The following is a 23,073-nucleotide window of genomic DNA, read 5'->3' as shown; positions in this document are numbered from 1 at the left end:
GAAAGGAATGACTTGACGTCATCCGCACGCGGTTCCTCGGCAGGCATCTGGTGCAGTCGTTCGCAAGGCTTCCGTACTACATGTGCTTCACCTTCGACTGGAGGGGCAGCAACAGCCTGGTCAACTTTAAGGAAGACCCGCTCACGTACGGTGGGTCATTTACCTATGCTGCTCTCTCTCCACCAATGATCTCTTTCCTTTGCATAGTGTCTCTTTCTTATCTACACCGCTTTTGTTGAACCGCTGATGAGTAAATAAGAGTAATGCGAGTGGTAAGTTACTCTATTCGGCAAACTAGTACGACATTAGGTGTTCGAGCCGAAATATTCAGTACATAGCTATGTGCTTGCTATTTAAAAAAGAAGGATGAGAAGAAACAAAATAATGAACAAAAGAACCCCAAGCAATGCAGTATCTGTGAAAGGCGGATCAGTAATGTGTACTGTGAAAACTATTTCTCATCGCAGAAAGAATGCATCGCCGCGCACAATCATATGTTCTTTGATAGATACTCTTCTAGTTTATACGGAGTTCTTGCTTCTATTCGCCACTTCCCGCCGCGAGGCGATGACTGGAAGTTTTGTTTATTGGTCGTATCTGCGTAGCGAGCTTCGCTTTTGTTGCCTTCTTCTCTTAACTTGGTGCATCTTATTTAGACTGAACATCCTGTATACAAAAAAAAAATCAAGTTTATTTACTATCCGTGCATCAGAAGTATTTAACGACAGCTTTTGCAAGGGCGACACACCCTCACTTTTTCACCAGTGGGATTCACTATCCAACTAAACTTCTTAGATAGTGCCGTTGGCATTTTTATGATCAAACGTAGTTACTAAATATTGGAAGTGATGACTTGGTTTCTCCGATATACGAAAGGGGTGGGGGGGAGGGTGTTGCAATGAATTTGTACTTTGCAAGTGTTCTAACTGCAAGTTCGGATTTGTTTGTGCTGCGCCTTAAATTGTCATCACTATCGTAACATTCCCTCCTTTGGGTCGGTCTGTTTTCTTGCATCAAATGTTCTGCCTAATGGAGGTGAGGTAAATGTGACTAGGTAAGTCACCGTTATATACAATGTATGCGTTACGCAAATAATTTGGACCTACTTCTATAGTAGTCCATGGGTGAAGTCAGTGGCGTAGCAATAGGGGGGGCTGGGGGGCCGTGGGCCCCGGGTGCAAAGGGCCTGTGGAGGGGGGGGGGGTGTCATATACGTCTGAAGACACCCCTCTTTCCGCCGGCTACACCCGGGGGGGGGGGGGGGTGTGACAGAAGACCTATGGGCCCCGGGTGCCAGACGACCTAGCTACGCCACTGGGTGAAGTGCAATTTGATAAAACGTGCGCCCCGCTTTTTGCTGCTATTATGCAGAGATGAGCATGATCGTGCTCTGGTATCCCGACCGATCTCCACGGCTGTCCCACTACGAAATGGACATGACCTTCCACCACATCGACAGCATAAGCGCTGCCACCCAGCACACACTGCTGCTCAGGCCATCGGGCAGCTACGAGTACAGCCTGCAACAGGTGATGCCCCCTGGCGGTGCTTGAAACAAGCGCTGTCAGGTATGGTGGGGGAGCTCTGCGGTCGCTGGAGCGGACGTTCTCTCGTTCTCTCCTAAGCTGAACAGCCACAACAGCCAAACGAAACTGCTCCTATGCGAACTTTTTTTCTGAGTACCATGCCACGGTTGTATTAGAATCTGGTAAGGAAGTTGACAGAGAAATGCCCCAAGTAGGTGAAAGCCGTTCATTGGGTGACGGAGACGTGCGAGATGTAAATTGATGGACAGCGGCCGAAGTGCTGAGCATTTGGATAGGCGAAAATAGCTGTCTTGAGAAATACTTCTTAATTGAAACTGTAGAATTTGGTAACGTCACACACGCGCGCCCGCACGCACGCACGCACAGGCACACGCACGCACACGCACGCACTCGCGCGCGCGCTATCAAGCTACTTTATCGCAGCAACATTGAGTAATGCCACAGATGTTCCTCTGGATCGAGCTGTGAGAGGCCAATGTCGAACCCTACGCTGTTGTCACATGCAGCATATATGCGCGGTCTGTTTAAGCGATACAAAACACCTTCAGCTTCGATATGCGTAAGCATTTCTATGCTTACAAAACGAGCAAACCGTCCATCCCTCCGTCTGCCCGTCACGTAAGACGATCGCTTTCAAGATAGAGCCCGCAGCAGCGAGCGACTTTACCTCCGTGCTGCTTGTCGCTTCACATTAAACGCAGCGGCAGAACACAGCGCTCAGCACACGCTGCGCCCTGCTCCTCTCACAGATCGGTTTCAAGATACCTGCCCGCGCGTCTCTCTCCAACGCGAAGCAGCGAAAACACAGCGCGCAGAGCTATCAGCAGTCCGCACTCTCTGTCCGCATCGCAGATCGCATACTAGATACGATCGATCTGCGCGGCCGTGCTATGCTGGCCAGATGCAGCCGCCGCCGGAGTACGTTCCACCGTAGCTAGTAATGGTTCCGGGCGGATGAATAAGTCGCTAAAGAGCGATAACGACTGAAAATGAACGGAGCGTCATCAGCTCACTGGGCGCCGCCGTCCGCACCAGTTCGTATCGCCGCAGCGCTGTCGTTTGTACTTGCCGGATCAAGTTTCATAACATTGGTAATGATACCGGGTTGCGTGGAGATGAGCACTTGTCGCAGTGCTTACGCACACTTAGATCCCTGAGGAGTTTCTGCGTGAGTCCTTTACTTGAAGCCCACACCTGAAGCTACTTAAATGACGTAAGCGGCTAAAAATCGCCTGACCGAAGAGGTTATTGTAAAAAGGCTATCTTGTGTCTAAATCAAACACCGGATCAAAAGACGTATACACCACCATATCCGTTAAAGAGAAGCGGCGACTCCAGCACAACGAATCGCACTTTCATCATAGCTTCGTCCCTAGCTCAAATGATGGCGCCACCGCACCTCAAAGCTGCTTGCGGCTTCAGAGCAATATAAGAGCCCGACCCAATTTCTTGCTATCGATACGCCGGTTCCTCCTGACACCGATTAACGAAGAAAATAAAGATAGCACAGAGATCCTTGCAAGAATGGGGCGAATGGCCGCTGGCTCGCATTCCAGTCGGTGCACAGAAAACGCGGCTGCTTTTTTATCGGCGGCGCGACGAGACCGCGTGGCGCGAGCGCATTTACTGCAGTGATGCAAGGCCACCGATTGTCAAAGCATTACTGCAATCAGTACACGAGTGAGTGGCCCCGGGTGTGCGAAAAAAAAAATGGACAATGAAACGAAGCATTTGAGGCGTTTTATACGAACTTGACTAGGGAGGGAAAACGGTAACATGTCAAAGGAAGTGGAAATGCAGGGTCAGCTTGCAGCCTTTGTCGGAATTACTGAAACCGCTCAGCGCCAGCGTGTGCATGGCCGTCGTCGAGTTCTCCGCGGTTAAAGAAACCCGCCCAGCCACGACGAGATTCCATCAGCACCAATGCGGGAAGGCGACGAGCACGCGCACATGGGCTAGCTTGTCTGAATCAGCAGGCAGTGCTTTTGCAGTGTGTAGCGCTATAAAGAAGAAAATAATTGCGTATGTTTTTAACATATCTGTCAAATTGGATAATCAGAACAATTTGTGCATGTCGGCGAACGAATATATTTATATTTATCTCGTTGATTCAAACAGGCTGCAGTCAAGCCTAATAAAATCTTTCTGTCATTTTCATTTAAGTTTGACTGTTTTTTAGAGGTGATGCCCCCCCCCCCCCCCCCCCCCCCGGGGACGAGTAACCTTAAGTAAAGGTCCAGTGTGGGGGTTTTAAGAACGAAATTTCACGCTGCGAAAGAGCGGTGGGAGATGAAGATAAAGAAAGACAATGAAGGGACACTAAGCAGAAAAAATAAGTTCATCAGTACTAGTAAACTATACCCGCTCCAAAATAGCAAGACGTAAAGCCCCTCCTTCCGGGTGCTCGAAAAGGACGCGAGAGGCGACGCTGCCTCGGCGTTGCCGCACCGGCTCAGCGTGACGCCACAGATCGTGACAGCGTCGGATGTAGGCCTAGTTGGTTTGTTCAGAAAGTATAGGGAAAAAGATAATACAGTACAAAATTAATGGGTTTCAATATAGATATATCAGAGCATCAGTTTAGTTGCACGTTACTGAAGTGTCTGGAATAACTACAAATAATTAGAAATCACTGACTACCGCACACAATCGTAGATTTTAGAGACCCACTACGTGAGCACCACTTTGACCAGATTCCTGGAAACACAGAAGTAGAAAGAGGAAGTAATAACGTCAATAATGACGTAAAACACGCGGTAGCACGATATTTAACCGGCTAACTAATGGGAAATAATTGCCTGGCATAGACTGAGCCTCTGCCTAGCAGAACGGATGTGATGTCACTACCTCTTCTCTCACTTCTCCTCTCCCGGCGCGCACCTGCTCGCTCGCTTGCTCGCAACAGCTGCGCGCGCGTGCTCCTTACATGCTCTGACGTCAGCGCCGGAGAGCGCGCGCAAGGTGCGCTTCGTGTAGGGTGCCAAGGGTGCCTCGATGCACGCGCCCTCTCGGAGGGGAGTGCGCGCATCGAGGCACCCTAGCTTCGTGTAAAGCCCCTTAAACTTCGTAAAGTAGCGGCACGCTTTGAAGAATGCCTACTCCTCCTCGCGCGCTCTGGCCGAGGCCGACGCCGCGTCCCTATTGGCCTAATAGTAACACGTGGGCCCTCGCCCCGTGCATCAGCGCCATTTTTGCTCGAGAAGCGTCATATCTACGGAGTGGCGAGGAGCGCATGTTGGCGCCGTTGCTACGCTCGAGCAGTGTCGGCGGCGTCACGGCCGAGGAGGGAGCGTGAAAGAGAGGAGAAACGAGGAGTGAAGGAGGAGTAGGAGAGTGTCGCTACTTTGCAAAGTTTAAGGGGTTTTAGCTTCGTGCGCCGCTTCCTAGGGGGTTACGCCCCGCCAGGTGGCGCGCACTGCGCTTCCTGCTCGCCCTCCCTCGCTCCTCGCCCACATATCGCGCCAAGGGGAAAGACGTTAGCTCGCTTAACCTAACGAGCACCAACGTCGATGGGCGAGTGCCATTAAGAGATACATAAGTCAGATTAGGATCCCCTACCATTTTTGTCAACTGACGGAAACTTGTAGAAGCTAGCTAGCTTGACATAAATACCGCGCTAACGGCACTACTCTCTCTCTCTCTCTCCCTCACACAAACACACACAAACACACACACACACACACACAAAATATGAATGGGAAAACAGAAACATAAAAGAGAAAAGAGCTGGGTAACCAAACAATTATGGGCAAAAACAACGTTCACTGCAATAGACGAGTAGCGAAAACGCTCGCTCCATAAGGATGACCCAAAAGCGCAACTTCACCCTCTGAGAAGGGAAACCGATGGCTGGCGTGATACAACACTTGTACTTGGTCAAACTGTGGGCAGCACGTGCAGCTCCGACAGTACGTTTTCACGTCCTCGTGGGCTGCAGTTCTGAGTTATAGAGTGCTCAGTAAGGCGCTTTGTTCACGTATCTCCGCTCTAGCCGGTACGTCCGCAACTGAGATGCACCTGGTGCACTTTCGGCACATGCGCATTGCACATTGTTGGCGGTGTGTCTCATTGCGCAAGGCCCTTAGTATGCATTGCCTTTCTAGGCGTCTGTCGACGTTCGCACACGCATAGTCCAGCTTGTACGTTTTCTGTCGAAAAAAATAAGTCATTCCGTACTTTGACATCACCTTTTTTCGTGCAATGTGAAAGCACTACGGAACAAGCACCTTCATTTTGCGTCAGCACTTTGTCTGCGATGTGTATCTTCCTCTCGTCTTTGACAGCAAAATGAAAAAGGCTGGATTCTTTCTCAAATGCAAACTGTTTATTATCTGCAGAGCGTCGGCGTGAAGCGTGTTGGTGCCTTCCTCGGCCGCGTCTCTCGTGCGTCTCCCCGTGCCGTCTCTCTGGCTCGGCTGACCTCCGGCTCTTCTCTCTCGCCTCGCTCGAACCCCCGTGTCTACTCGTGGGTCTCTTCTTACAGTCCCAGGAACTATGGCAGGGCATCGGTGCGATGAGTCTTTCCTCGTGTTTACTCAAGGGTCTCTCGCGGGGAGCAAAGTACCATGCGGGGCGTCTCGTGATCTACGGGATTGCGGCGGTGGTGCTCACTGCCTGACAGGTCGGCGTAAAATGCGTGACGACTAAGTTACGAGAGTGCGCGCCGCTCACACGGCCTACCCAAAATTTGCGACTGTCCTCAGGCGCACGTGTCCGTCGATGTCAATTCCTCGGTGTCCAAGGCGCGTTCTTAGTACTTCCTCAGCTGTTCGACGTTTACAGTTTTTTCGTTTGATCTTCCGGGGATGATGTTTGGAACGCCGAATCGTGGGATCCACCGGTTCGTAAGAAATTCCAGGTAGTACTTGGAAGATGTGCTTGGCACTGCTGCTGCGTCCATGTACCTTGTAGCGTGGTCGATGCCATACGAGGATATAACCTTCGCCTCCATCCAGGGGATCCATGTGATCGAGAGAGATGACAACATTGGGCTCGTTTAGAACTTTTCTGGGGCTGAGGCACTCTTCAGCTCGAGTCGTTCGTGAGGTAATCATCTGGCACGTGTGACATGACTCGATGTAGCGGCGGATGTCCTTTACTTTAGATAGCCACCAATACTTTCGCTGGACCAAGGCTTTCGTCTTCTCGCTTCCAAGGTGTCCGTTGTTGTCATGAAAGACTGCCATTACGCTGCTTCGGAGCGCCGCAGGAACCACCACCGTTTTGCAAGCTCCTCCGCCCTCGATCGATCTTCTCACCACGATGTCGCCTTCCACTTCGTAGATGGGGTTAACAGTTCCTGCTTCAGCCCGTAACTTTTGGCATTCGGGGTCGCTCTCTTGAAACTGAGGGTCAGCGGGATAGGATCTGTATGTCTTTGAGGCGACGGGAATATCGTCCCTGAGTTCGATGCTGTGCTCATCGTGGGCGCAGAGCCCCGGCGCGTCCCTCCTCGTGGTGAACGTTTCATGGTGACCACGATGAAGAACTGAGCGCAGCTCATCTCGTTCGTCGGCGTTTGCGTCGCGGGACATATTGGATACTGCCTGTTCAACCTGATTGGTGTAATCTTCGTCAGGACCGGGGTCCTTCGTGTTCAGCTGTACGAAGCCGATATCGCTCGCCGGTAGTTCGTCTAGGACCTTGCGATTGCTAAAGGCTGTTATTAGGGTCTCTCCGACGCGATGCGCACTGTGTGCGCTTGGTGCGTGACCCGACGGCTCGCTCACCGATGGCTGAACGGGGACGAGGGTGACGTCGTTAGTGGGTTGGAACGTGACGTCAACATTCGCAGCGCGGCGCCAGTCCGAACCAAGAATCAGATCCATGGCACCTGGCAACGGCGCGATCACCACCTCCTCGAGTCGCACGGTCGATGTTCCGATGGTCACGTTCAGAGTCGCCACTCTCGCCGGTCTGATGCTCCGGTCGAGCACTTCTATCGTTACGGGAGACGTCCAAGGTCGGGGATGAACCTCAGGACCCACGGAGCTCTCGCCGAGGACGGAGACGTTGGAGCCGCTGTCTATGCAGACTCTGACTGGTCGGCCCTCAACGAAGCCCTTCACGATGGGTAGGGTGCCGCCCGTCGATTGCAGGAAGCAGTTGGCTTGCCTGGAGGTTGTGCCGGCGTTGCCTGCGTCATATCTGGCTTCTCGGCGTCGTTCTGCGTGAATTGTGGCCTCCGTCTTGGGTCTGGTGCACTCCCTCGACAAATGTCCCATGTAGCCACAGTTAAAGCATGCTCGTGCTCGTGCAGCTCGAACTGGTTCTCGGTGTTCGCTCCGCATTGACTGAGCGCTCGGCCCGGGGCGTCCGTCGTCAGCTGCCGCTCTGTTCTCATAGCTGCTCCTCGTTTGGTATCGTCGGCTCTGTTGTACAGCTTGAGATGGTCGGAACTGCGCTGTTTGCGCCGTTATTGCTTTACGCCGCCTGGTGTCGAGCAGCGCTGCGCGGTCTATCAAATCAATGACGCTGCTGCAGGGCTGTGCAGCGAGAGGATTCGCCCAGGTGTCGTCTTCGATCCCGCTGAGTATCAGCGAAATTCTCTCTTCATTCGCAAGCGGGTACGGAGATTTGTCCAGTAGAGCATTTTTAGAGTACATGTACTCTACTAGGGTCTCCGAATTGCGCAGTATTCGTGAAGCTTGCAGGTCCAAAAACTCCTGCATTGTCAGCTTCCGGTCGAAACGAGAGGCAAGTGCTTCCTTCCAAAGGTCCCACGTTTCACAAGCCATACCGTAAGAACTGTGCCAGTCCTTTGCGGCACCTTGCAGCCGGGTTGCTGCCGTCGCGAGCGTCAGTGATGGGGACCAGTGGGCCAGTGTAGCAATGCGTTCCACCTGCGTAATCCACGTTTGGACATTTCGTTGTACATCACCGTCGTACTCGGGGATGGCGGACGCGGTATCGTTCGTAGACTGAATCAGCACGGGCGGAGCTGGCGCGGACATTCTCGACAACGCTTCCGTCATCTGCAGCTGCGCGCGTGCGAACATGGCCACGATGTCAGTCATGCTTGGCGTACCTTCTGGAGCTGTGGCGGTGGTGTTCTCCGGCGAAGGCTGTGGAGGTGCGCCACGGTTGACTTCTGCAGGCCGTTGGTTCGCTGCCATAGCGGGGGCTTGGATCCCGTCGAAACGTTGGGAGCCCGTTTCGTCCCCAGCTTGCGCCTGCGTTGGCTTCGGTGCCGCCGTTGTGTCACTCGTAGCGTGTGACCCTCGTTGCTGGGTTAGAAGCCGTCGCAGTTGGTCAACCTCTGCACGCAGACTCTCGATCGTAGCCGGCGCCTTTGAGTCCGCCTTTTCGTGGTCGTCGCCGTCAGCTTCGTTCTGGAGGCGAGTGTTGTCGTCTTGGAGACGGGTCACGAGATCGTCCTTGCGGCCGCTACACGGAAGTCCACGGATTCTCAGCTCGTCAGTCAGCTGTTGCTTTTTCAGGGCGCTCAGAACTTCGCGGACAGTTGATTTCATCGGTGAATAGATGAATGTCGACTCCGAGCTCACCGATGGCGTTCTGCTGGGCTCCGTGGTGGCCGCTCGTTCTTCGTTCGGGAAAGACGCGACTGCAGATCCTGTCGGCTGCGCCATGACAGCAAAATGAAAAGGGCTGGATTCTTTCTCAAATGCAAACTGTTTATTATCTGCAGAGCGTCGGCGTGAAGCGTGTTGGTGCCTTCCTCGGCCGCGTCTCTCGTGCGTCTCCCCGTGCCGTCTCTCTGGCTCGGCTGACCTCCGGCTCTTCTCTCTCGCCTCGCTCGAACCCCCGTGTCTACTCGTGGGTCTCTTCTTACAGTCCCAGGAACTATGGCAGGGCATCGGTGCGATGAGTCTTTCCTCGTGTTTACTCAAGGGTCTCTCGCGGGGAGCAAAGTACCATGCGGGGCGTCTCGTGATCTACGGGATTGCGGCGGTGGTGCTCACTGCCTGACAGGTCGGCGTAAAATGCGTGACGACTAAGTTACGAGAGTGCGCGCCGCTCACATCTTGTTTCGCGCTACCCTGAAAACATGAGTAAACATTCCGTATTTCTGATTTTTGCTTGCTTTGCAGTAATGATTAAATTTTCTTTCTTTGATGTTCTAATCAAGCGGTCCGAGCAATATTCGTAATAAGTTTTCACAGGAATATACAATTTTTTGTTTAGTAACTGCACACCGATGGTACGATTTCGTTGTGAGACGCAATGATGCGAGAATAAACAACCTGCAGTGCGTTGGAAGGAGCCAGCTGTGCTTACCAATCATTGGTTTTCTCTTTCAGAGGATGCTCAAGAGGCTTGAGTTCCCGTACGACACCAACTGCGTGGATTATGCCAAACTGGAAAAGCTGGCTCACTATCCAGCCTATCACACTCAGGAAGTAAGCACACGGTGCCCAAGGGCATTTGCTGATGGGCCTAACAGCGGTATGCTATGGGACAGGGAACACGCGAGGTGTCCTTCTTTACATCAACATCAGATGGCGTCGAGTCAATGTCCCATCTCGTAGGGACGTCATCGATTTTGGCGGTATCTGTTCGTCGATCCTAGTTTATTACTCGTCGGTAAATGTGGGCAAAATTATATTACAAGCGAGCCAAAGGCCGGACTTAGCGAGTTGGGACAACTTTCTCACTGCGCAAGAACTGCCCTAATACGAGAAAATACTTTCAAATCCCTTACGTCACAGTGACGTAAAAGCGCCGGGGTTTAGGCATGAAATTTTAAAAAAAATATCTGGCCTCCATTTTCTTTTCTAGCAGCGAGCCAGTTACCGCGAAATTAAAGAAAATAGAATTTTTAAAGAATACTTTATTAGTCGAAAACTGTTTTTTCCTCTGGCGTTCCTTTGTATATAGCAGCAAGAATATTGATCCTGTACTTCGACATTTCTTAATCGTGCGTGTATTTCTGAAATAAATACGTGTGCTTCTATATTTCTTTAAAGAAGAAATTATATAACCACTGTCAGTAAAACACATTACGCTCTGTTTGTCAAGTGTTCATGATATCATATTGTTAGGCGCTTGGCTGAATACTTATGTGCGTTTCACTAACGTTATGCTCCAGTGATTGTCTATGTTGCCGGTTTCCTTTTTTTTTCTCTACAAAAGAATATGTGGAAGGATAGTTCATGTCTGCAATTCGATAGTGGAATGTATCTTCACATGATTTTTTAAGTATTAGTGTTCACGTAATGTTTACATTGTTAGTAGATGTATTTTTGGTTCCTTCTAATGTATGTTTCGTGAAGGTACCCGAACCGATGTCAAGTAAATTAATTTTTCTTTTTAGTTCAGGCCTTCCTCAATTTGCAATTCAAAGTGAACTGAATTCAACTCAGAAAGTACGTATCATCAGTCACGAAATGGAAGAATAGTTCCTAGGGATCGCATGTTATTCAGATGGCTAACTCTATTCATCAATTACAGGGTTGTCGTTGATGTGCCAATGAATTCCTGCAAGGAAAGTTGAGGTTCATGAGTGCATCACTAGGTTTTAAGTAGACATCTTTCACGTTTCGACATTTTATCCCTACTCCCAAGAACCTCCAGAACAGTTTGATGTTCCTAACGAATCCCAGCGCTCGTGCAAAACACTTCCTTTTTGTTTCATAAGAGCATAACTTATCACAAGGATTAACGTACCATCTAAACAATGACTGGTCGCCTTCTTAAATACTTTCAGGAGATTACCAATGTTATTAGAAAATGAATCTTGCGGATGACCGCAAAGTGAAGGAAGCACGAAAGGAAGAGTTGACAACTACCTGAAAAGAGCACGAAAATGCAGACGCCCGTAAGGGCTTCGCAGAATGGCAGTGATGCTGAATTGACTCCCACCTAGCTAGGACAAATTTTGCTTCAACAGCAAAGCATATTTCCTGATGGACATCTGTAGCTTGTTTTGTAGCATCTTTCAACACTTTCACATGGATGTCAACTCTTCTTTTCACTTCCGCATTGTTATGATGACGCCCAAGTTTCCATCACCTGTAATGATTTCGAAAATTGTTAGCGGATAGAATCACGTCTTGCCCCTCTACTTCTTTTTTTCCAATTCAAGGCAATGGCCTGTGTTCGGGTGTCGTGAACGTTGAGATTTCGCCTTGTTGGTAAGGCATATGTCTTGCAACTAGACCGCATGCGTCACAGGCGCCGTATGTTCTCGGCTACTGGGACACGCATGTGGCCATAGGAAAAATGCCATGGCTCCTTAAAGCCTAACATGAAGGCCCTTAAAACCCCTGGTACGTTGGCTGAAACATCTGCATAAAGGCCATCCTATAAGAATCGTCACTACATCAACGGCTGGTTGAAGCCTATAATTGCAGATGTGACGACTGACATCGCTTAGGTCCATCGATACTTTCAAGCGCCTTCGGGCCCGTATATATCTGTGATTGATGCAAGAGAAGTTCTTGTTGAACGGTGCTCAAGAGCGACTATTGAAAATCTTTATTCAAAATTTAGCGACAGATTACTTTCAGCAGAACTGATGTTAGGTTTTTCCTGTGCTCATTTCATTTTCAAGTGCCAGCCACACACATCAAATACGCTACCGTGACGAGTAAAAGTTGCATTAACCATCAGTGATATTATCGAGACAAAGCTGCGACAATAAGCGAGACTTCAGTCGACAATTTCTTGGCAGCCAAAGCTTCATTCTGCAACTCGGTAAAACAGATAAAGACGCAAGTTTTCGGCCTATGTTGCCTTTCCAATTGTCGGAACGTTGTCTCCTGCTTTCACCTTGCTCTCGTTTTGCCCAAAGTTTTGGGCGAGTCACATGATTACTGAACCAATGAAACACGTTCGCTTATGCTGAGCTTATGCTACGCTGAACTGAAAGTGCATTACACTTGCCCAATGCGCTCATAATAAGCTACACATTTATCTGTTGCAATGGTCGTGCGCTCGTTCGTTCGTACATCAGTGTGCGTGTGTTGTGCGGTCAATTCACACGGCCACCCACTGTTACCGCGGGTCCGTAAGTGCAAAGTCCCTCCAATTGCCTGGGTGTTTTGATAGGGTAAGTGCCCAAGAGAGCTTCAGTTGAGTAGGTGTAGGCACTTTCAGCAATCCAGACAGCGCCCCTGAATTCTTGCGACAGAGCTAAACATGAGCTCCCGCTAGTGTGCTGCGTCAATTTGTGAGAAAGCGTGCCCCGCCCCCTTCCTCGCCGGGCTTCGCAGACGTGCTTCGCCGATTGCGTCCGCAACGAGACGAGGCGCCACTGCGGCTGCACGCTGACCGACTATCCCTTCCGGGCATTCCTCAACGAGACGTTCTGCTCGGGACACACGTCGCAGGGTAGGTGCTCGACGGAGAAGCACATTTATCAATTTTATGCGTTTCCTCCTACCCTAGATTACTACACATCTAATCATCATCATCAATGAGTGGTTACAAATTACAACATCGTATTCTTTATCACGCAGTGTTGATACTGTTTGTGTGATTTTTTTCACGCTGACTTCAGTTACTCACAGTACAAAGTAAAAGTGTACGAGAGGTTCAACGGCGGCATTTCACAATGAATATGTTAAATGTTAGGAGGCGTGAACTAATAATTAGAGCGTGTGGGTTTTTGATGCTACGTGCGCATATGTTGTTAGTATTGAATAGCTAATGGCCAACTAAATACACAACGCACAAAATATTTTAAAAGCAGACGCGTTATCGCATAAAAGGCCAGGGCGTTGGTTTTAGGGCGTGCTATTAAAGCGCAAGTATTACTCGACAAGTTATTGGACGTTGTACATCCTTCTCCCGTTTACCATCCCTCTGTTAAAAAATTTGCAGGTTGCTTAAGCTTCGCCTTTAATAGTGGAACGCGACAGCGTTCAAAAACGCATTACTGCTTTTCATGCTTTTCGGCAACTGCAGCTTCTGTAACCGTAACGTTTACCGGGGACGCTGGCTGCAAACGCTATGCACGAAGGCGAGCTGCCTGGTAGAAATGCGGCCTCTAGCCTGGGTCGATCTCCTATTATTGTTTGGCACCTTTAATATTTCAGTCTGAGAAGAGTCATATTATAAGAAGACAACAAACACTGACACCAAGGACAACATAGGATAAATTACTTGTGCTTAATAAATGAAATAAAGAAACGATACAATTTTTATTACACTTGTTTTTCGGCTGCCATTCTGAAAATTCCGAGGAATAAGATTATAAAAAACAAAAGACAAGGTATGAGCAATTTTGGCGGTGGAGAAGTGGTTGGGTATGCGTAATTCGGATATTGGTTAAAAATATTTTTGCTGAGGCATCGTCCGACGCTGGACGCCGACGGCGCATTTTCTATGACGCGTTCCCTTTAACGCTTTCGCGTTAAACATAAAGAAACTACTCCACTAAAATCGTGGTGGCATGATAAGGATGTGTGATGCGCCGCAAAGTTTGCGACTGCCTAAGCGTCCCTGCTTTCGGCATCTTTTAATTCTGTGCCTCGCCCGCTCTGCCCAACTGCTGCTCCCTTCTTATACATCCTAAATATTACTTACCTCACCAAATAAATTATGCCAAGGGACGCAAGCACTGTTACGATATTACCGGAAAACAGAAATGGCACGTAAACTGCGAATTCGCGCTTTGTCTGATTCTGTGTATATGCAATACTTAAGGGGGAGCTTTAGCTCGGGGCTCCTATCTAAATACTTGGCAAAGAATAAATTGTTTTTCTCGGCAACCACAGCACCAAAGTGGATGAGGTTTGTTGCATTTAAAAGAAAAAGAAACTAAATCTAGTGACTGTTTCTATCAAATATTTTTAAGGTCGTCAATTTATTAACAAAGATCACTCAAAATCGCGAATTGTGGAAATATGAAACTATGAAATGTACAACTCTAACTCAGCAATAAAAGATTATGTCATAAAGTCGTCGTAAACTCCATCTAACAGTACATTTAAGGCGGACAAAATCGATATGTTATACATGGCTCTTAAGTACGCCACTAACATGCGAGTAGGACTTTTATAAAGTGCTTGTAAAGAATGTAACACATTCACGTAAAATATAAAGTGATATATCAAATTTGTCCGTTTTGAATGCTTTAACGGGTGCAGTTTACACAACTACGTTATCTGTTTTTGATGCAGAGCTAAGAATTTTTGAACTTAGTGGTTCTTTATATATATAGCAGTCACTAGAATTGGACTTTCTAACGCAACAAATGTCACTAAAATCGGCCAAGTGATTTTCTCAGAAAAGCGTTTCTGCGTTTTACATGTATTTCAATATATTACGCTCAAAATACGAGTGGATGCGTCGCGAAACGCTTGCGAAAGTAGACGTTTTTGACATTGAAACTGAAGAAAACTCCGACATTACCACTCACCGGAAGTAACGCATGCGTGACTTGTAACATGCCACTCATCAGCAGCACCTCCGAGATCAGCCGTAGCCTGCGGCTTCCCAGGACACACTGATGAATCCCGAAAGCCAAGTTCTGGGACTTGCGTCATACCCTCCAACCACCAGGTGCCCACGTCGTCTGCCTAAATGTTATTTAAAGGCTACTAATAAAATATAGACAATTACCAGATCTGCAGCCTTGCCAAAATTGTTTCAGTAGCATGAGCGAAGACGAAGACGATCGAAGAGAGCGGACGCATGTAGCAAGGGCTCCGCGCATTTTCGAAGCTTTCGACGTTGCAAATCCACCAGGCCACCAAATCTTTTGGCAAGATCGACGAAGATAAGCATCAAGACCACGAGGACACCGAATTCAGCCCGGTAGGCCCACTTTTTGGACATTTAGCGGGTTTGGAAGTCACGGCCTCGTGGCCGGGGAGCTAAGGCTAACGCGACGCTGAGCGCACCCCGCCCCGAGCGGGCGCCCTGTCAAGCCGAAGGCCTTTAGGGAAGACAGGAATGGCATCTCGGGCACCAAACAACCTTGCCGCAAATAATTTTGGAGCTGGCCGAGCCCAGGATCGGGCGGAAACTCAAGAGATGGAGGCCGCGCCGGCAACCACGAGTTCCGGCACGCAGGGAGCGGGGAACGGCCCCGGAGGAGCCATGGAAGACGCAAGCATGCAACAGGACGTCAGCGACGACGAGAGCCTGGTCCGAGACGAAGAAAGAAATTGGCAGATATACCATACCAGATGATACAAGAAAAGAATCAAGCACGCTGCCAAGGGCGGCGCCGTTTGGAAGTCAGAGGGGCCCCAAGCGATGAAGAACAATGGCAAGATGGCGCCGGCAGACGCAGCTGCAGGCGGGATGACACAATCCGGCGGAGGGCGCACGCCGGCTCAAGGACTTAAAGCAGGAGCACAGCGGCAGCCGAGGCAAAAACTACCGCCGCTCCCTATGGACGACGCCAAGGTCATTATCAGACCCCGTGGAGGACTCAAAGTTCAGGCAATGAAGCCGTATCAATCCACGTGTGGCGTCGTGGAAGCATGTGGAGGAAGAATCAAGGAGGAGGATTATCTGGTCAGGCTCCGACCGGGCTCGAACATAATGATCGCGAGCACCCCCGAAGAAGAAGCAACAAACGAAATACGCAAGATCAAGCACTTTCCCTTTGGAGGAACGTGCTACCCAGTACAGGCACATGTGGCCATGCCAGGCGACGTCAAGCGCGCGGTCATTCACGGATTGCCAGCGGGCATGTCATTGGACGTACTGGAATCGAAGCTAAGACTACTTATGCAAGGAGTCGAGATCTTAGCAGCACGAATGCTGGGCAAGACCGAGACAGCACTCATCACCTTCGACGGTCCAAGCATTCCGAAGTGGGTCATCTTCAGCGGCGGCGAGTACAAGACCTACCCATACAGGTCAACGAGACAATGCTGGTATGTATGTGGCCTGCAGGGACACCGATCGGACGTATGCCCAACGCCCGAGGCGAGAACCTGCAGAAGCTGCGAAATCAGCAATACCATCGGCGGACACCAGTGCCAACCGAAATGCATGGTATGCGGAGGCGAACATGTGACCGGCACCAGAGATTGCAGGATGCGGCTCAAGATCGCTGAGGAGCTATGCGGGCGCCCGCTGCCGGGCAGCCATGACCAGCAGCAGCAGCAGCGATGTGGCCGGAGCCGGAGCCGGAGACGCCGACCGAGATGGTTCAGCTCAGAGGGTGACGAGAGCAAGTCCCGGAGACGAGGTGGCAGCCAGGCCGGGGCCTGGGACCAGTCACGGAGCCGGAGCAGGAGCCGGGGACGGAGCCGCAGCCAAAGCGGAGGCAGACCCAGGGACGAGTCCTTTCCCCCCCTGGGAAAGCAAAACAACCAAGGGCCGCCGAAACAACAACAGCAGAAGAAAGGCGGATTCAAGGTGAGCTGGGGGACGGGCTCTCCCAAATCACTGTTTCCGCACTCGGGACAATCGAGCAATGACACGAAACTAATAGTGGAAAACAAGGCGCTCAAAAGGGAGCTAGAGCTAATCCGAGAGGAAACCAGGCAACTAAAGAAAAGAATCGATGATTTAATAAGAGAGTTACAGGCACAAAGAAAGGGCAGCCCACCCGTACCGCCACCCAGCCCCGTGCCCGAACAACAGATACAACAAACGCAGTCAGGGGAAAAGAGCCTAGAAGAAAAGATGGAAAGCTTTATACACACCATGCAGCAGCAGATTGCACAGATGCAACAAAAAATGGCGCTGCAGGAACAGACTTTTCGCAGCTACATAAAAAGTCAAAACACACAGAAAATCACGAGCGAAGCCAGGGACAGGCTTTATCACGAAAGAAGACTCGGATCCGAAAGCCAAAACAACAACAATAACAATACAATATGGCCGGACAAAACACACTAAGCATATGGCAATGGAACTGCAGGGGATACCGGCGCATGCAGGGACTCCTGCAGCAGTACACAAACACACAAACCGTACCCCCAGACATTATCATGTTGCAAGAGATAAATGTCACGCCAACACTCAGGGGATATACAGGGTCGTTCAAAATATGTGCGAACGCGGCGAAGCGTGGCCGTGCTCCGCGGAGCGTCAGCGCATCCGGCGCGGTCGCGCATCGAAACAATGTCGCGCAGGCGCACAGCAGTCTGGAGGGGGTGCTTCATGTCGTCTGCTACAGTGCTGAAGCGCACCGTGCTTGCTTTGCTGGGAAGCGCGCCTAACTCTGTGCTGGCAGCGTCCAGAGGTGGTGCCGAGATGGCACTGTCGCATTTTACTGATTGCAGCGCGTTGTTCGGTCCTATGGAAGGGTATCAACTGGCAGAGGGAGCTAGCTTGGGCACGGCAATACCTTATCCGCTGGCGCGGCTGATAAGCTGCTGCAAATAAGTGCCAAGCTAAGCTACTGCTCTGTACTAGTGAATGATTCTCGAATGATTCTCGGATCTGCACTAGAGCTGAGAAATTTGAAACAACGCCTGCATTTAACCGAGAACGCTGCATTGCAAACACACGCTGCTGAGTTGCCGTATGCGGAACCAACAACAACGCGCTGCAGTCAGTAAAATGCGACAATGCCATCTCGGCACGTCAGGGTGCTGCCAGCACACAGGTGCGCTTCCCAGCAAAGCAAGCATGGTGCGCTTCCGCGCTGTAGCAGACGACACGATGCAACGCCTCCAGACTCCTGTGCGTCTGCGCCACATTGTTTCGATGCGCGACCGCTCCGGATGCGCTGACGCTCCGCGGAGCGCGGCCACGCTTAGCCGTGTTCGCACATATTTTGAACGACCCTGTACATGCCAGGAGAAGGGCCACACGGCGACACTAATTAGCAACAAACTAGTAACCATAGCACATTGCGAAATATCAGATACCGGGATAGAACACGTGATAACTGAGGTGATACCCAAGAAAAAGCATAATGCAAAAAGCACGTTCATAGTAAACTTATACAGCCCGCCCAGACAAAAAGATGGCAACTTTAGCAAACTTTTCGCGGGGGTAGGCAGGTTAGCAAAATCCAACACCCTTTTTATAGCAGGGGACTTTAACTCGAGGGACCCCAGCTGGGGGTATAAGAAAGGAGACAGGAAGGGGCAACTAGTTAGCATGGCCGCGGAGTACACAAACTGTACCCTCATAACGGACGAAAATCAGCCAACGCGTCTAGGCAACAGCGTTAGCCCGATACCTGCCCCAACTAACGTACGTTAGAGGAGCAAAACAGGTCGAATGGCAAAACTTGCTGGAGAACCTAGGCAGTGTTCATTACGTACTGAAGATAACTATAGAAGCCGAGAACATCAAGAGGAAGATTGGCACAGCCCACATAACGGACTGGGACGCCTTTCGTAAGAACAGTAAACACATGAAGGGGGAGATTACTTCAATAGAAGGATGGTGCCAACAGCTACAGCAACTACAAAAACAATACACGCAAGAAATAGACAGAACTGAAGAAACACCGGAAGTGGACCCGCGGCTACTCAAGCTATGGGAGGCGAGACGCGGGCTCACAAAGAGATGGAAAAAACAGAGGCTAAACGAGAAGCTAAAGAAGAAGATTGCTGAAGTCACCCAGAAGGCAGAGGAATACGCAGTGCAATTGGCAAGACAAGGCTGGCAGCAGTTTAGCAGCTCACTAAACGGCACGCTCAGCCCAGCCAAAACGTGGCGAATACTCAAGGCACTCATGGACCCAACCAAAACCAAGTCTGCGAGCAACAAGGCACTTCAAAAGCTCATCCACCAATATGAGGGACAAGACGAGGAATTATTAGAGGAAGTCCGGATCAAATGTTATGGCCGGGACAAGCCGCAAGAATGCGAAGGGGACTACCAGGGAACGGAGAACCCGGAACTCTACAAGCCATTTACAAGAGAAGAAGTGTATGCCGCCATCAGAGCAGTCACCAAAAACACAGCAGCAGGAGCCGATAAAATTAAGAACTCCTTGATCCGCAACCTCAGCGTTGAAGCGGTGGCGCAACTCACGGACTATCTCATACGCAGTGGGAAGCGGGCACGGTAACAAAAGAATGGAAGCACGCGGAAGTGGTCATGATACCCAAACCCGGCAAGAAGCTACAGATAGGAAACTTGCGGCCCAGCTCGCTAACCTCGTGTCTCGGCAAGCTTTACGAAAGAGTGGTCACCAGAAGATTACAGCGACACCTAGAAAACAACGAACTGTACCCCCACACCATGTTTGGCTTCCGGGCGAACCTGTCAGCACATGATGTCTTGCTACAAATAAAGGAAGAGATCCTTAACAAGATCCCCAAAGCAGGCGAAAACATCATCATGACCCTAGACCTCAAAGAGGCGTTTGACAATGTCACCTACGGAGCCATCATGGAAGGGCTAAAAAAGACCAACTGCGGCAAGAGAGTCCACGATTACGTGCGGGCATTCTTGTCAAAGCGCACGGCAACAGTAGGACTCGGAGACCTGCGGAGCGATACCTTTGACACGCCTAACAAGGGTACCCCGCAGGGCTCGGTCATTTCACCAATTCTCTTTAACATCGCGATGATCGGGCTAGCCCAGAAACGGAATGAGATCTAGGGCATCCAGCACGCCATGTATGCGGATGACATCAAGGTCTGGGTAAATCAGGGATCGCTGGGCCAAAAAGAAGAAAAGCTTCAGAAGGCGGCAACATGCGTCGAACAATTCGTCAAGGAGAGAGACCTTGCTTGCGCAACCGAGAAATCAGAAATTCTGAGAGAGAAAATAACTTTATTGAATTGGGGAAAGGGGGATATGGGATTAGGAGCTTGATGGGTGGCGCCCCAAGTCCAGGGCTCCACTGGCTTTTGCCGCTAGCCGAACGTGACCAGGAAGAGCCTTCTGCACCTTCGGATCTGAGCTTGCGAGTTGTGCCTCCCATGCTCCAGTGTGTTTGTTAAATTATGCCTAACTAAGTGGGCATTTAAATTCGGCGGTCTATTTTGGCATCCCCATGAGATGTGGTACAAAGACGGTGGTGAGTCGCTACACCACGGAGAGGCACGCCCGTACATTGTTGGGAAAATTTTGCTCAATCATAATAAATTTGGGTAGACCCCCGTTTGAATCCTGCGGAGATCTATTGCGTCTTCCCCTTGCAAAGATGTGTGGGGGGGGGGGGGGCGCCATATCTTTGCCGCATGCCGCGCTGGTGGGCAAGAATATCGCGTGGTGCCATACGTGCCAGATCGTTATCCTACTCCTCGCGACGGCTTTCCTCTGAAGTGGCGGGTTGGGAACGGGAGGACGATGGTTGCTCCGCTCGGTTCATGAGCTCTCGAGCTAGAGCGTCTGCCCTCTCATTCCCCTCCAGGCCTGCGTGTCCCGGACATCAGACCAGTCCGTATGTATTCTTGAGTTCCTTTCCCAGGAGGTGGCTAACCTTGAAAGGGAGACGGCCGTTCATAAAGAAGCGGCACGCCTCCTGAGGGTCTGAGATGATGGTAAATGTACGACGGCCCCTTCCGTACCCGGTCTTTGATTGCCAAGGCGATGGCGATGCATTCTGCCTTGGAAATAGAGGACGTGACCAGGGAGGCGCTTGAGATTAGACTAGTCCTGTCGCTGCTTATGACAGTGACTATCGCACGCTTCCAGTTGTACTGAGAGGCGTCAGCATAAACGGTATTCTCATTGTTTCTGACTAGTTTGCCTAGTCATTTCACCCTCTCTTCTCTTCGCTCTTTGTTTCTGTCTTTGTGCATATTTCTCGGGAGAGAAGCGACTGAGATCTTGCTTCTAATGGCACCGGGAATATCAACAAGTACCTCGTCCAAGTTTTGGGGGTGTGAAGGAATACCCGCCCTCACCAGGATCTCTCTGCCCAATCTCGTCTTGCTAAGTCGGTTTCTTTGTGAAATTAAAGTCGCCGCCTTGAGCTCGGCGCATGTATTGTATACACCAAGGCCAAGGAGCTTGTCTGTCGGGCTGCCTACCGGTAAGAGCAAGGCCACCTTGTAGGTGCCCCTGATAATAGTGTCAACCAGCTCCCCCTCACTCTTGTTGAGTGTGTGAAAAGGGAGGCTGCATGTTAGTTTGCTGATAACGAGCGCCTGTACTAAACGGACAGTGTCGCTTTCCTTCATACCTTGGTTGTGGAGCTGATTCTTTGAATCATCCTTGCCACTTAGGATTGGAAAGAACACATCCAAGGAAAGGATAAAAGTGTATCTGGAAGGTCAAGTCATACCAGAGAAGGACATAATACGCATCCTCGGCATGTGGATCCAGAGCAGCAAACGGTGCGGACACACGCTAGGCCTGCTCAAGCAATCGACGGAGCAAGTCAGCAGGATGATCACGAGAGTATCGCAAAGACGGAGCGGCATGAAAGAGGGGGACACGATCAAGCTGGTGAGGAGTCTGGTGGTCAGAAGAGTCACGTACTCACTCCCGTACCACAACATGGCCAATAAGAGAGAGAACAAGCCGAGACTCTCATCAGGAAAACATTCAAGACGGCGTTGCATCTGCCCAGAAACACGTCGAACGACAAGCTACTCAAGCTGGGTATCCACAACACATTTGAAGAGCTCAAGGAGGCACAATTGGGTGCGCAGCTGCATAGGCTCCAGCAGACAACCACCGGCAGGGCGCTCCTTAAAGGATTAGGCTATAAAAACATAGAAGCAACGAAGGATAGGATGGCTAACATACCAGACTCTTTTCGCCAGACAGTGAAAGCTAGCCCCCTACCGAGGAATATGGACCCGAATCTGCGTACGGCCAGAAGACAGGCGCGAGCAGAATACGTAGAAAAACACCTGGCCACTAAAAACTATGTGGTATACACGGACACAGCCCTATACCCGTGGGACCACAACACCAAAGAACATAGAGTTGCGGCAGTGACCCTGGATCACGTGGGAGAGCTGATAAGCAGCGCAACCCTAAGGAGCTGCACGGTAACAGAGGGGGAAGAGGCAGCTGCGGCTCTAGCAGCGGCGGAGGGTTACCATAGAAACAGATCCTTGATAATATTCACAGACTCCAAGGAAGCATGCAGAAATTGCACGGCAGGTAGAATCAACAAAGGGGCGCGGCGAATCCTCCTCGAGGCAGGGCTTCCGAACGAAAAGATACTGCACACGATTTTCTGGGTGCCGGGTCACACCGGAATAGAGGGTAACCAGAGAGCCGACAGTCTAGCTCGTGAGCTCACATACCGAGTGGGACAGTCAATAGACCCGGTTACCACTATGACGGTGCAAGCAACGTACGCGGAAATACTAAACCATCACCGAGGCAAGAGGATAATATATCCACCACCCCACCCATCTTTAACACAACACGAAGCAGTCGGCTGGCGAAGGCTGCAGACAGGAACATTCTCCAATCTACACATCCTACATAAAATGTTTCCCAATCAATACAGGGACACATGCCCGTGGTGTCAGGCCATCCCAACACTATATCACATCACATGGGAGTGCAGAAATAACTTCTCTTTCCACAAAGAAAAAAAAAATACCCAGTGCGGAACAGTGGGAGGGCCTGCTCCCCAGTGGCGTGCTCACAGTCCAAAAAGGATTGGTGCAGCACGCTCTCAAAGTGGCCAGGCTCAGCGGTGCTCTGGAATACGGGCGCCGACCACTCAAGGCGACGGAGACTTCAGTAAAACATGAAGACCTCTGTTAGCCGCTGA

The 23,073-nt window shown here is 50.4% G+C and overlaps 1 protein-coding gene across 1 annotated transcript in view; it reads left to right on the top strand.

The window, feature by feature from the left end:
• The window catches only part of LOC135904548 (uncharacterized), a 302,521-nt gene that overhangs the window by 118,909 nt on the left and 160,539 nt on the right, over window positions 1-23,073 (top strand). The window contains exons 5-8 of the mRNA XM_070534610.1: window positions 44-150; window positions 1,372-1,529; window positions 9,809-9,907; window positions 12,722-12,839. Coding sequence (XP_070390711.1) covers window positions 44-150; window positions 1,372-1,529; window positions 9,809-9,907; window positions 12,722-12,839 — 482 coding nt within the window. The remainder of the gene's footprint in view (window positions 1-43; window positions 151-1,371; window positions 1,530-9,808; window positions 9,908-12,721; window positions 12,840-23,073) is intronic.

The sequence above is a fragment of the Dermacentor albipictus genome, chromosome 2 (assembly GCF_038994185.2).
Source record: "Dermacentor albipictus isolate Rhodes 1998 colony chromosome 2, USDA_Dalb.pri_finalv2, whole genome shotgun sequence".
Classification (NCBI taxonomy): Eukaryota; Metazoa; Arthropoda; class Arachnida; order Ixodida; family Ixodidae; genus Dermacentor; species Dermacentor albipictus.
The sequence above is the reverse complement of the archived record's forward strand: the minus strand, read 5'-3'. Positions and strand labels throughout refer to the sequence as shown.